Source organism: Dromaius novaehollandiae, chromosome 1, assembly GCF_036370855.1.
Source record: "Dromaius novaehollandiae isolate bDroNov1 chromosome 1, bDroNov1.hap1, whole genome shotgun sequence".
In the NCBI taxonomy this organism is placed as follows: Eukaryota; Metazoa; Chordata; class Aves; order Casuariiformes; family Dromaiidae; genus Dromaius; species Dromaius novaehollandiae.
This window is the reverse complement of record NC_088098.1, coordinates 84,814,856-84,827,030: the sequence shown is the minus strand read 5'-3', so window position 1 is coordinate 84,827,030 and position 12,175 is coordinate 84,814,856. Positions and strand designations below refer to the sequence as shown.

The window sequence follows — 12,175 nt, the reverse complement described above, 5'->3', positions numbered from 1 at the left end:
ATAGTAGGGCAAAACCTAAGAACGCTATCAGTGAGCTTCCTCAGTAATGGAGAGCCCTATGGGAGCTATAGGAGCAATATTGTATTAATATGCCTGAATAGTTTGAAATCAGATTTGCATATTTTTGGAAATAGAGGAAGGGTTCGGAGGACAAGGCCTATAGTCTTCAGATTTTCATGAACAGCAAGGGGCTCAGAAAACCCCACAGTGTTGAGTGTCATCTGCTATGTTTTGTGTATGGCAGTGTCAAAAATGTTTGGGGACTTCTGTAGCACACTGGAAGAAGTATGGTGACCAAACATATAGAGGATGTATGTCAGGAAAGAAAGATGTTTTTAGTGAGATACGATGGAAGACACTTCCCATGTAGAGAGTTTGGATAGGGTGAAAGGTGAAAGAGGTCCTCTTGGTCACCAGGGTTTCTAAAGGAAGTCTGTGGAAACTACATGGGATAGCTCTTACTGCTTCTAGTGTCCATTATTGTGCCTATTCCACAATGGGATTTCAGGGATTTAAATCCATGGGATTTAAGGTGATGGTCATGACCACTGTCTGTCTTCTAGAAATCCCAAGGCTGCTCTTTATTTCGCAAGTGTGTACACACAGTCTGTTTTTCTTTGTTCTAGTTTTTCATCGTTTTGCTGATAATTCTCCTGGCAGAGCTGATATTACTCATTTTGTTCTTTGTTTATATGGACAAGGTAAGCAAATATGCCGTATAGATTGATTATCATTTCTAGCAGGGAAACTATGCTCTATTTGCTTTTGATTGATGAAGATATGTGGATTCTCCTTGCTCTTCACTTTGAAGGTCTAACCTTGAGATCTTGGCTGTTTATGTAAGCTCTTTCTCCAGGGTGAGGGGGACAAACAGGAGGAAAGATAAGAACCTGCTGAGCTTTGCAATTTCCTTGCCAAAACAAAATTCCTGGTCTAGGGCCTCCTTTTTAGTCTTCTCCTAAAAGCTAAGATACCCTTCATTATAGCTGTTTGCGGTCTCCACAAGAAGCTGAGCATCTTGTGGACCTGGGTCATGGGAGAGGGGCCACATCATGCCTCGTTAGCCTCTTAGGGTCAACCATCCCCTTCAATAGGACTACAGGAGTGAAACCTGAGATTTTCACAGATGTTTCCAGATGCACTCCTGTCAACAGGTGACTAATTTGACGAGGCTGTCCCAGACAGTTTGACAAAGGGTGGGGGGCAGATCAAGAAGCAGCTTCTCGTAAAGCCTATCTGTAGGAAGCTAGCCTGCTATCTAGTAGAGATTAAGAAAAGTGGATGTAAGTGGCTGGTCTAGCAGATATGTATGACTGGAAAAATCCTCAGAGAACTGGAGAGCTCTGCTATACACAGGATAGAGCCTTAAGGGATGGGCATATCCAGCCTGCTTTTTAAACAAAGCTCCTATTAGATTCGTATCTCTTTCCAGCTTGTCATTATGATGCCTGCCTCTTTCAGGGAGCTGTGGTGAACTTTTGATTTTGAATGGGATGTGAAAGAGGAATGAAACAGATCCTGTGAAATAGTTATGAAATTAACCTTAATGGCCAGGACCTATAGGCTAATCCTTGCTCCGCTGCCAGCTCACTGTTGAGTTGCAGGCTGTTTTTAGCCTTTTTCCAGAGCCTCCTTGGATTTGGCTGTCAGAGCTTTGCATCCAGGATCACAGGCTCAGACTGAACTTGATACAAGAAATGGGACACATCAGATCCTGTGCCAAGCATTCCAGCTTTCTTCTCTAAAGAAAGAAGGGCAGATTCGCAAAATATTAAAGCCCACAAGCCTGTTCCCACAAGGAGAACAATAATAATGTCCTTTTTCAATTGTTTTTTTTATTGGTCATTGATTATAGCCTTCTAGAACCTGTACAAGGGACAACTACATTATAACTGGGAGGTTGGGGCTTTGGTTTTAAGATTTTAGCAAGGGAAAGTAGTGTTACAGTCAGGAAAGGCTTCTGTGGGGTACTGCCAACAGCTATCTCTTTGACAAAATTAGCGTAAGCTCAGCAGGTTTCTGCTGATCACTCTTCAGTTAGTTTGGATCAGGTGATGACTGTATGATGGACTCTTAGTAGCAGGGAAGCTGTTTGCTCTCCTACCTCATGAGAATTAATCCAGGATTTTGCAAGGTGAGGGAGAGACTAGGTCTTGGCAGATGCTGAAAGTCCCACTGCCGTGTGAGAGTCTTGAAGCTATGAGGGAGCTTTTGTACCCAGGTCAAGTGTCTGGTGATAGAAGGTAAGGGAGATGTGTTCTGTATGTAGGTCTGTACCATTGGGTCCTTTCCTTAAAATAGCAGTGCACTGACTTGCTGTATTTTTTATGTGATGCAGGTCAGTGAGAGTGCAAGGAAGGATCTGAAAGAAGGTATGAAGCTGTACAATTCAGAAAATAATGTTGGACTGAAAAACGCATGGAATATCATTCAAGCAGAGGTAATGGAAAAAATAACAATTTGGCTATAATAGGCTGTCTCATTCTTTTAACTGCAGCAACCATGCCCCACCTAAGATAGTTAGTGCAGGCTTTGATTTCGAGATTTGAACTCTTGAACATCCAGGGAGTACTCTCAAACCTAGGAATAAGGGGTACTCACAAGGCGAAAGAGGCTCATCTCTCTTAGATTCTCTGCATCTGTCACCTGAAAGGGTGATCTGAGTGAGATCAGAAGCAGCAAAACCTGCACAGGTGGTAGGTCAGAACTGCAGCTTGAATCCTAGCTCGGCTTTGGCAGGTCTGCAGTTGTGGGCAGATTGGGCCCCTGTCTCTATGACAAGAATGGCTAACACACCTTGGGTGTGGGACTGTTGGGTTTTTGTTTGTTTGTTTTTAAGTATTTGTTTTTAATGAGTGCTGGGCACAAAGTACTTAAAAATGCAAAAGTGTTGTGGCAGTCCTGTTGAAAATATACCATCATTTAGTAGAAATAAAAGTTTATGGTGGTATTCATTTTTCAGTGATGCTAGTTAATAAGTTCATTTATTGACCCTGTACTTTTGTCATAGATGAAATGCTGTGGCGTGAATGACTTTACGGATTGGTACCCAGTACTGGGAGAAAACACTGTGCCGGACCGATGTTGTACAGAAAACTCCCAAGATTGTGGACGGAACTCCACTGAATTAGTGTGGAAGACGGTAAGGCTCACTTTCCTCAAGTTGTAGGCTTTGGGAGGAGTGGGAAGGAAGAAAAGAAAGAGAGAGCATGTGAAAGAAATGTGACCTTGGGAATTCCATTTTCATCTTTCAGGGCTGTTACGAGAAAGTTATGATTTGGTTTGATGAGAATAAGCATGTCCTTGGCTCGATTGGGATGTGCATCCTCATAATGCAGGTAATTCCAGTAAGATATGTGTCAACATGGCCTTAATTTGTTACTGTCAGCATTCTTGTTTCTGCTGTGTGAAAAGTGGTTCTCAACCACTTTGAGTTTGGTCATGTTTTCAAAAATGTCAGATTTGTTTTACTAGTCCATTTGAGGTCATCTACTCAGCAAGTAGGTCAGCTGTCAGCCCCTCAAAGAAGACATGTTACAGTGGGGTTTTCCTTATGTGCATTCGACTTCAGAGCACCACTCTGGAGTTTTCAGGTTTAGCCATTTGTTACCTTGTCCCTTAGGGAAGTATTCTTTTTTAGTTTTGGAATCCCATTCTGGAAATTGCCAAAATGAGTTAAATCATGGCCACTGAATTGAGTAGGTGAATGTTTCTTGAAAAAAAAAATGCAAAGGATCATCATCCTCTGTTAAGGTTTTTTGCATCCGGCATAACTAGGGTATTTTTGGTGGAGAATGCCAGATCCCCATATATTTGGTCACAATTACCTGGCTAAGCAGAAACCCTTGAGTAAAAAGGAAGAGTGATTCACATATGTCGATTCTGAAAAATTGTGGCACGTGTGACAGAGCCCTAAACAGATACATCTTCAGACATCGCTGCGTGCTTGAACAACATATACCGAAGTTGACTGGTCAGTGTTGAAGATCTGGGCTTAAGAAATGTGACTAGGGTAGAATGACTTCTAGAACTCCAGTTGGACCGTGAACACAGGTCAGCAGTGCAGGTTTGGCAGTCTCCCTGTACTGAAACCTTCACTGTTTGCTTTCCTTCAGATACTTGGCATGGCCTTTTCCATGACACTCTTCCAGCAGATTCACAGGACTGGCAAAAAATACGATGCCTAAAGCCTCTGAAACACTAATCACATCAGCCCTTCTGTCCCACCATGAAAATGAACAAATGGAATGACCACAAAGAGTATTGAGTCTGGCCCTGCTGACAGAATCCGTCCTATTGACCGATCGACTTCGTCGTTACTTGTCCAGTTATTACCACAACTTGTGACTCATTTTTTCTGTTTCACATTTGCCATTTATTTGCCAAAGAGGGGGTGGGGGGGAACCCCAACAAATGGGTTTCTATACTAAGTCATAGGTCTGCTATCAGAATGTTTCCTTAACTTTATTTAAGAAAATGTTTTGCTGTACTAATCCATACTATATGCGCTCAAATGATGTGTGTTCAACTTTAAGGGAGAATTCTACAAAGTCTTCTGTTTCAACCTTCATGTCCAACTTACTGGAAGACTTGGAAAAGCCACTCAAACTGAGAGTTCTAGGAACTGGAGCTGCTTGGTTTGCAGCTTCTTGTACCTTATGGTGTATACTTTTTTATTATGATAATAATTATTATTACGATGATGGATGTAGCTTAGAATTTAGTTGCCTGATTTATAACTTTTTACAGTTTCTGTTTTTACACATTTACTGTATATTAATTTGGGAACCACTGTGCGATCTCCAGAGGATGTGTTTTTCAAAGTTGGTGGTTGGTGGGGGCAAATAAAGACATAACTTTTCTCAAGTCCATGAAAAGGCATCTTCTACCTTTGTCAGGGCCTTAATGCCCATACCATATCTACGGTGGTCCTTTCAAATCAGAGGCTCTTTTCCTTGGACAGAATGCAGTGCCCTCCCATTGGGCCGGATGGTGAGCTTCCTACTCCTGTGAGGCTAAGTTCTAATGTTTTTACCCACCCAAAGCAATCTCTGGCTCTGTAATTGCTGCCCCTCACTGAGTGCTTTGATGTCACCCTACTTCAAAAGCTAGAAGTATTTACTGAACAAGTGGTTGCTCCCTGGCACAAAGGAGAGAATTGCAATCTGACCTGCTGGGCAGTTGGCAGCAGACTTTACAAGCTATGTTGTCAATTTCCAAACCATCACCCAAGGCACAATATGCTACTGGGTATGAGAAAGGGGGATGGCAATTTGTGGTACCCTTGTCATACCATGCCCTTCATTGAAGGGGTTTCCTCAGACAGATGACAGCTGTCTCCCTGAGCTGACAAGGTGGCTTTGGGCAGTGAGGAAGGTAAGGTTGATTAAAGGTGAGCAGATGTTTCAGGAAAGGGGTGATATCTGAAACAGCACTTGGAGCCAATATTTGTTTTCACACCTCCAGCATAGAACTGGTTCTTGCTGAGGGGTTGCCAAGTCCACCCAGTGTGGTAGTTCAGAGATGCATATTTTTACCAACATTCCTGCTAGCAAACTCGAATATATATTTCTCTAGTTTGAATGCTGCTTTGCTGCAAGCAGCCCCCATTTCCATTTTGTTCCAGGTTTTTGCAGAGGTCTTAAGTTTTGTTGCTTTGTGGAGGAAGGAAGCATCACCCATTGGAGGACGCCCAGTCAGGGCTCAACTCAGCTCTCAAAGGAATACCATGCTTTTTGCATTAGTAGCAGTCAGAAGGGACCTTCAGAGGTTACTTCGTCTGATGTCATTCTCAAGGGGGGACTGTGACCCATGTGAGATGGGGTTGACTGTGGCATTGTGGGACTGAATCTCAGAAATTGCTGAGGATGGTGATTTTGTGCTGCTGCAGTATCCTTTTCAGTGCCATGCCATGTCAAACTAATCTTCTGGTAAAGAAGACTCTCCTAATGTCCAGTCTGAATATTTTTATTTTAAACTCTTAAAATATGTTGTTTTTAATGTATCATTCAGCCAGTCTCTTGCTGGTGGGCTGAAATAGCTCTTGGGCCAATTTCTATCTTGGAGGTGTTGGCTCCCTGTTTATCTTCCTACCAGGTCCTGCATACATCTGGCAACAATAATGTTTTGTGTGGAGTGTATGTCATTTTCAAGTTCCTATGAGGTCAGTGTGACAGGAAGGAGTATGGGAGATGGAGATGAATTGGGTGAAAGAGGAGGTTGTTATTCTTAGAGCATGGCCTCTGCCCATCTGAGCATGGTGTCCAAAGTTTCTCAGGCCTCTTGTTTCCAACAGAAGCAGACAGCACCATATAGGCTCAGCTATTTCATTTGTATTGCCTTTGAAAGAGTCAGGAGAGGAGTGGGGGAAAGCACAGAAACTGAATCTAGGTTTACTTCCATTTCTAAAAAAAAATTGGGACCAGGAGCATCTGAGCCCCACTGGAGATGGATGTTCCATGTTGAAGAAGGGGCTCTGATGCCCAATATACTTGCTGCTACATGTGAGACTGTATCCAAAGTTGCTAAGATGCGTTCCCATTTTTGCAAGACAAAATGATTTTCATTTGATGGATTTACTGCTCTTTCCTTTTGGACAGAGGTGCTTAGGTTTCTCTAGCTTTCTCTGGGGTTCAAAGAGAGGAAGATTGATCAGGAGCATTCATATCTGTCCTTTCAGGTCGCACAGTGGTACCTGCCACATCTTAAATTTTAATCTGCAGCCAGTTTTTGTACAAAAATGGTAAAATATATTAGTGAAATAATAAGGAAATAAAACATGTTTATGAGTAACTCAAGAGATGAAATGTGTAGTTGCAAACTCAGCTATTCTGCCTCCCATACAAACTTACTTTTCTAGAATGCTTCATTCTGTTTCACGATCTAATAGCAGCATACATCCTGAAATCTTTTTTCAGTGACTACTTTTGGCATTTTAAGCACAGTATGAAGTGAAATAGTTACACCGGCTTCATTTATGCATCTCTACGAAGTCACCTACAGAAAGGGAGTCAAGAGCAGGGCTGATTGTGTCTCTAGCTGACTCACTGATGTGGGAGGAGATGACCGGCATCTCTTGCTGAAGGCAGTAGCAAAGATGCCATTCTCCAGGCAACAAAAAACAGTCTTGGAAAGTGTGAGGCTGCAATAGTCAGCCTGTCAGAGAAGGCACTAACTGTCCTGTAACTGCTTGATCAAAGGAAGGTCTGTCTCATGTATGTATGCACTTTTTTGCTTATGCTGGTGGGTGGCCATCTGTGTTTTGCCCACACGTCACTCTAGTTATTTAACGACAAGTTTTTAGCATGTTTTTAAATAAAAAGCTGATACCGAGTAAAAGTATTTTTAGTGTACCCAAATACTGATTTGCATCTGTATAAATGTATACCTCTCTGTATCTCTAACTTTTAACAGCACAGTTCAAGTGTGTGAAAGTGCTGTTTCCCTGAGTGTTACTTTAGACTGTTAGTATACCTGCTGTCTCATTGTGCTTCATGTTTGGAAGCTGTAACAAAACTTAAGCAGGGATATACTGGGAGAACTGAGCCAAAAGAGAGGAAGGTTGGCTGTGGAAGTACTGGGCATAGGGCACCTCTGCTCAAAGGCTGCAGGAGTAATCATTCCATTGCCTCTTGGTAGTGCTAGGGCAGTTGTAGAAAGGCCCAATGACGGGCATTGAAAAGAACACACACTCTGCCCATGGCTAAATGGCACATGAGATGATAAGAACACTGGCATAATGTCTCCAGGGTGACAGGAGATGTGTGTGTGTTGCATCGAGTTCCCAGACTATGCTAACATTAGGCAAATCTCCCTGCTTCCTGCCCCCCATTTGTACACAAACTCACACATAGGAAAGGTGCAAGTAGAGGACAATGGAGCTGATCTCCATGGTCTTTCTTGGGCAGTGTGTTGGGAAGGTATAGAAAAGGTAAGGAGGGAAAAGGTGGTTTTATAGCAGAGCGTTCTTGGGAGGCAGGCAGGAGCAGAATGGAATAGGGCATGCTTATAATCCTGATGTAATTTCTTTCCAAAGAGTTCGGCAGCTTCATCCTGTAGGTCACATGTGGAAACCTGGAGATGTTTGGCTATGTGTTGGCTATCTGTTGTGCAGTAGATAATGGACATTAAGAGATGATGTGCCATTCCTACCAGGTAATGTTTGCACCAGTGTTTCTTCTAAAGTTCTACCTACTTTAGCCTTTATACGAAAGATTTTTATTAGGATGATATAATAATAAAGGATTTTTTTAAAAGGTGCATCTTTGATCTCATTTCTCCCCCACCCTGAACTACTCCAATATCAAAAGGGGGCAAAAAACCAAAAGATAACTTCTAGAGATCCATTCCAACCTAAATTTCTCTATGGTGCTACAATAGGTGTTTGAATGGATGGGTAAATATTGAGCCTGTCAGGTGCTTAGAGGGAGCTGAAAGAAAGGAGGAGGGATGGATAGAAGTTTGGGTGATTGGATGGGTAGTGGCTGAAAGGAAGAGAGCTGGGGCTGGAGAGGATCTGCATTGAGATGGGAAAGGGCAGGAGATGTAGGACAGAGGGAGAGGACTAGATTTTGAAGCTCTGTAGGGATAAAGGGTGAGAATGAGTTAGAGCATACATGTGTTAAGTGTAAGCTGGTATGTATGACTTTTATGTCTCACAGTTAAAAGGTTGAAAGGGAGAAGATGAGCTGGATGGTATGTGAGTTGAGTGGAAGAGGACTGGAGTTGGAGGTTGTGCAGTGGAAGCTGTAAGCTTCCCCCACTAAAGCTGGGGAAGGTATGTGAGGTGAAAGGGAGAGGACTGGAGTTGGACAGTCTGAACTGAGGCGGAGAAGATAAGCTGGATATTATGTGGGTTAAGGAGAGGACTGGTGCTGGAGTATATGTGCTTTTTGAACTGGAGGATGTTAAGAGAATGAAGACTGGAGCTGCAGCAACAGGAACTGCATCTGGAGGAATGTGAGTTAAGAGGATTGGAACTGGAGTGAGAATGAGAAGACTAGAATTGGATGGAGAGAGGAAGAGGACTGAAAATAGAGGGCATGTGTGCTGAGAGGAGGAGGACTGGAACTTGAAAGAGAAGGGGGCATCTGTATGGGGGTGAGGATGTGAGCTGAGAGATCAGGACACAGAGGGCATGTGCCCAAGAGAGGGAGGGTGGATTGGAGTTGGAAAGTATATGCACTGAGGGAGAGAGGGACAAGGTATAGAATAATGTGAGATAAGAGGGAGAAGATTAAAGCAAGAGGATATCTGTGTTGAGGGAGACCCCTAACCCTCCAGAGACAACAGTCCTTGGAGAAAAATTCTCTTTGCAGCCCTCACTTTCCTTTTGGCAGCTCCTTCCCAGTCCTGCTTCAACTGTAGTACTTTACTTTCCCTTTCTGTCAACCCTAACCCAAAATCTAAGCTGACTCACAGTCCAAACACTCCAATCTGTGAATAAACTCAATGCTGCTCATAGGTGAGCTCTAACTGTAGTCTGCATTGTCCTGCAGTCCCTCACTAGCCCCACTGCAAATGTAGCACTGCGTATTCTCTCAGCCCTAAGTGTTTTATGGGCCAGAGGCCCTGCTCTCTCCAGATACTCAGCCTTTCTTGGAACAGAATTCTATTTGCAGTTCTCACTCTTCTTTGCCAGTCCTTTCCCAGACCCACTCCAACTATAGCTCTGTGCTTTCTATTTCTGCAACCTTAACCATAATCTGTAGGCCCTGGTAGAGACCTCACTCATGCTAGAAACTTGGTTTTCCTCAGAGAGCAATTCTATTTGTAGCCAGTGCTTTCCTTTGGCAGGCCCTTTCCAGCTACACTGCAAATGTTATGTTGTGCTTTCTTTTATTCTCAACTCTAACCTAACTCCACAGATTCTGTATTCCTCAGAGAAGTCCTTTGCAGCACTCGCTTTCCTTTGGCAGGCCCTTTTCAGCCTACTCCAAGTTTAACGCTGCACCATTGGTTAACTCAAACCACGGTCCAAACTTTAGGTTGATCCACAGGCAAAGGACCCTACTCCCTTTTTTATTCATTATTTTTATTTTATTACTGAGAAAATAATTCTTTCTGCAGCCCTCACTTTTCTTTGGCAGTCTCTTTCCAGCCACAGTCCAACTGTAGTTCTGTACTTTATCTTTCTCTCAGCCCTAACCCCAGGCAGACCTATAGTCCTATGACCCCACTCCCTCTAGAGACTTCATACTCCTCAGAGGAGAATTTTTGATATTTCTTGATTTCTTTTGGCAACCCTGCTCCAAGTGTAGCACTGCACTTTCTCTCTTTCGCCACCCTAGCCCTAAGCCTAACTGTAACCTGAGGTTGATGCATGGACCTGAGACCTCAATCCCTGGCAAAACTCAGTGTTCCTCAGAGGAAAATTCTTTTGCAGCCCTCAGTTTCCTTTGGCAGTTCCTTTCAAGACCCTTCCCGCCAACTATTGTGCTATGCTTTCTCTCAAATAGAATCCTATTTCTAGCCTGAGTTATACGGCAAGGACCTCACTGCAACCACAAGCTCCATAGTCCTCAGAGGAGAACCCTTGCTTTTGTTTGTTTGCACCTTTCCAGCATGACTTCCAAGTTTGGCTTTGCCCTCTCTTTTTTTTCACCCCTAATCCTTATCATGGCTCCAGATTCAGCTATTTTCTCCTTCAAATCAATACTCTAAGAAAATAGAAATATGTCTGAAAGTTCCCCCAAAGAACAGCAGATTGTTTTTGAGAGGCTGGTAATACAGGAGAAAGTTTGAAAGCGTCCCAGAGAATAGGGAGCAGCTGAAGAGAGGACAAAGTAGTACAGCACTTGAAACACACCCAGAGGACACTGAGGCACCTCAGAGAAACCATGAAAATAGCTGAAATACTGAGATAGCCAGAGATCAAAGCCCTCTGAATGTCAGAAAAGTAGAAGATAGGCTGAAAGATCCCCAGACAAGGCAGTGGAGCCAAGGAGAGGCCAGCAAAGCAATAGAGAGCCTGAAAGAGATTCAAAGAACATAGAGGAGCCTCAAGAATGGTAAGAAAGTGTGGAAGTGTGCTAGGGAACATAGCGTAGTAGTGTCAGAGAGGCCAAAAAACAAGTCAAAAGACACCCCCGTCCCACCACCAAGAGAATACAGAATAGAAAAGAAGACAGAGTTATCTATCTCAGCGATAACAAGAAAGTTTCAGAGATACTAAAAGAGCTTCAGAGGACCAAGTGTAGCCTAGGAGAAGACCAAAAAGAAAAAAAAAAAAAAAAACACCAAGTGCCCCAAAGGCTAATATCAAAGAAGGGGGGGGGAACCAAAAGTCTGTAGAAGACTCAACAGAGCATAGCCTCAAAGAGGCAAAGAAACTAGGAGAAAGCATGAAAGAACCATGGGGAACACACTTGGATCTTGGAGATAAACAATAAAGTAGTGGAGAGTCTCAAAGAGCATCAGGAGAACAGAGAGTACACCTGCAGTTTCCAAGAGCGCAGCCAGAAGCACTATGCAGAACAGAGAATAGTCTTGGAGAAGGGAAGAAAGAAGAGGAGAAGCTGAAAAAGTCACAGGAGAAAGCAGAGTAGCTGTTGAGATGCCAAGAAACTAGAAGAGAGCCTGAAACAGCCCTAGAAAAACCATATTAGCTTCAGAGAAGTCAAGAAATTAGCAGAAAGCCTGAAAGTGCTCCAAAGATCACAGAGAGGCCTCCGAGAGAGGAACAAATGGGCTAAAAGCATGTTAGAGAGCCATAGCAGCTTTGGAGAGGCCGGGAAAGCAGTGGAGAGATTCCAAGAGTCCCAGAAAGCACAGAGTAGCCTTGCAGAGGCTGAGAATCCAGAAGGGAGCCTGAAAGAGCTTCTGTGAAGACAGAGTGATCTCAGGGAAAGCAACAACAGAGCAGAAGGCCTGCACCTGCCAGGGATAACAGAGACTAGCCTCAGAGAGGTGGAAAAAAGTAGCCAAGATTCTGAAAGTGGCCCAGACAGCATACAATAGCCTTGAAGAGGTGAAAAAAGATTAGCAGAAAGCCTGAAAGAATCCCGAGAGCGCAGAAAGTAGCCTCACAGAGACCAAGAAAGAAGTAAAGATGTTAAGAAGCCAAGAAGGACGCAGGACTATGGGAGAGCCAAGAAAGTAGGAGACAGACTAGAAGAACCCCACTGAATGCAGAATACACCTGGGGCAGATAGCATCAAACACCCTCTGAAAGCAT

At 43.4% G+C, this 12,175-nt stretch overlaps 1 protein-coding gene across 13 annotated transcripts in view; it reads left to right on the top strand.

Moving 5' to 3' along the window:
• The window catches only part of TSPAN9 (tetraspanin 9), a 196,377-nt gene extending 188,118 nt beyond the window's left edge, over positions 1–8,259 (top strand). For all 13 annotated transcript variants that reach the window (XM_064517937.1, XM_064517941.1, XM_064517965.1 and 10 more), the window contains 5 exons: positions 627–701; positions 2,339–2,440; positions 3,011–3,142; positions 3,255–3,338; positions 4,116–8,259. In XM_064517937.1, the coding sequence (XP_064374007.1) occupies positions 627–701; positions 2,339–2,440; positions 3,011–3,142; positions 3,255–3,338; positions 4,116–4,187 (465 nt within the window). In that variant the 3' untranslated portion in view covers positions 4,188–8,259. The remainder of the gene's footprint in view (positions 1–626; positions 702–2,338; positions 2,441–3,010; positions 3,143–3,254; positions 3,339–4,115) is intronic.
• Positions 8,260–12,175: the final 3,916 nt, after the last annotated feature.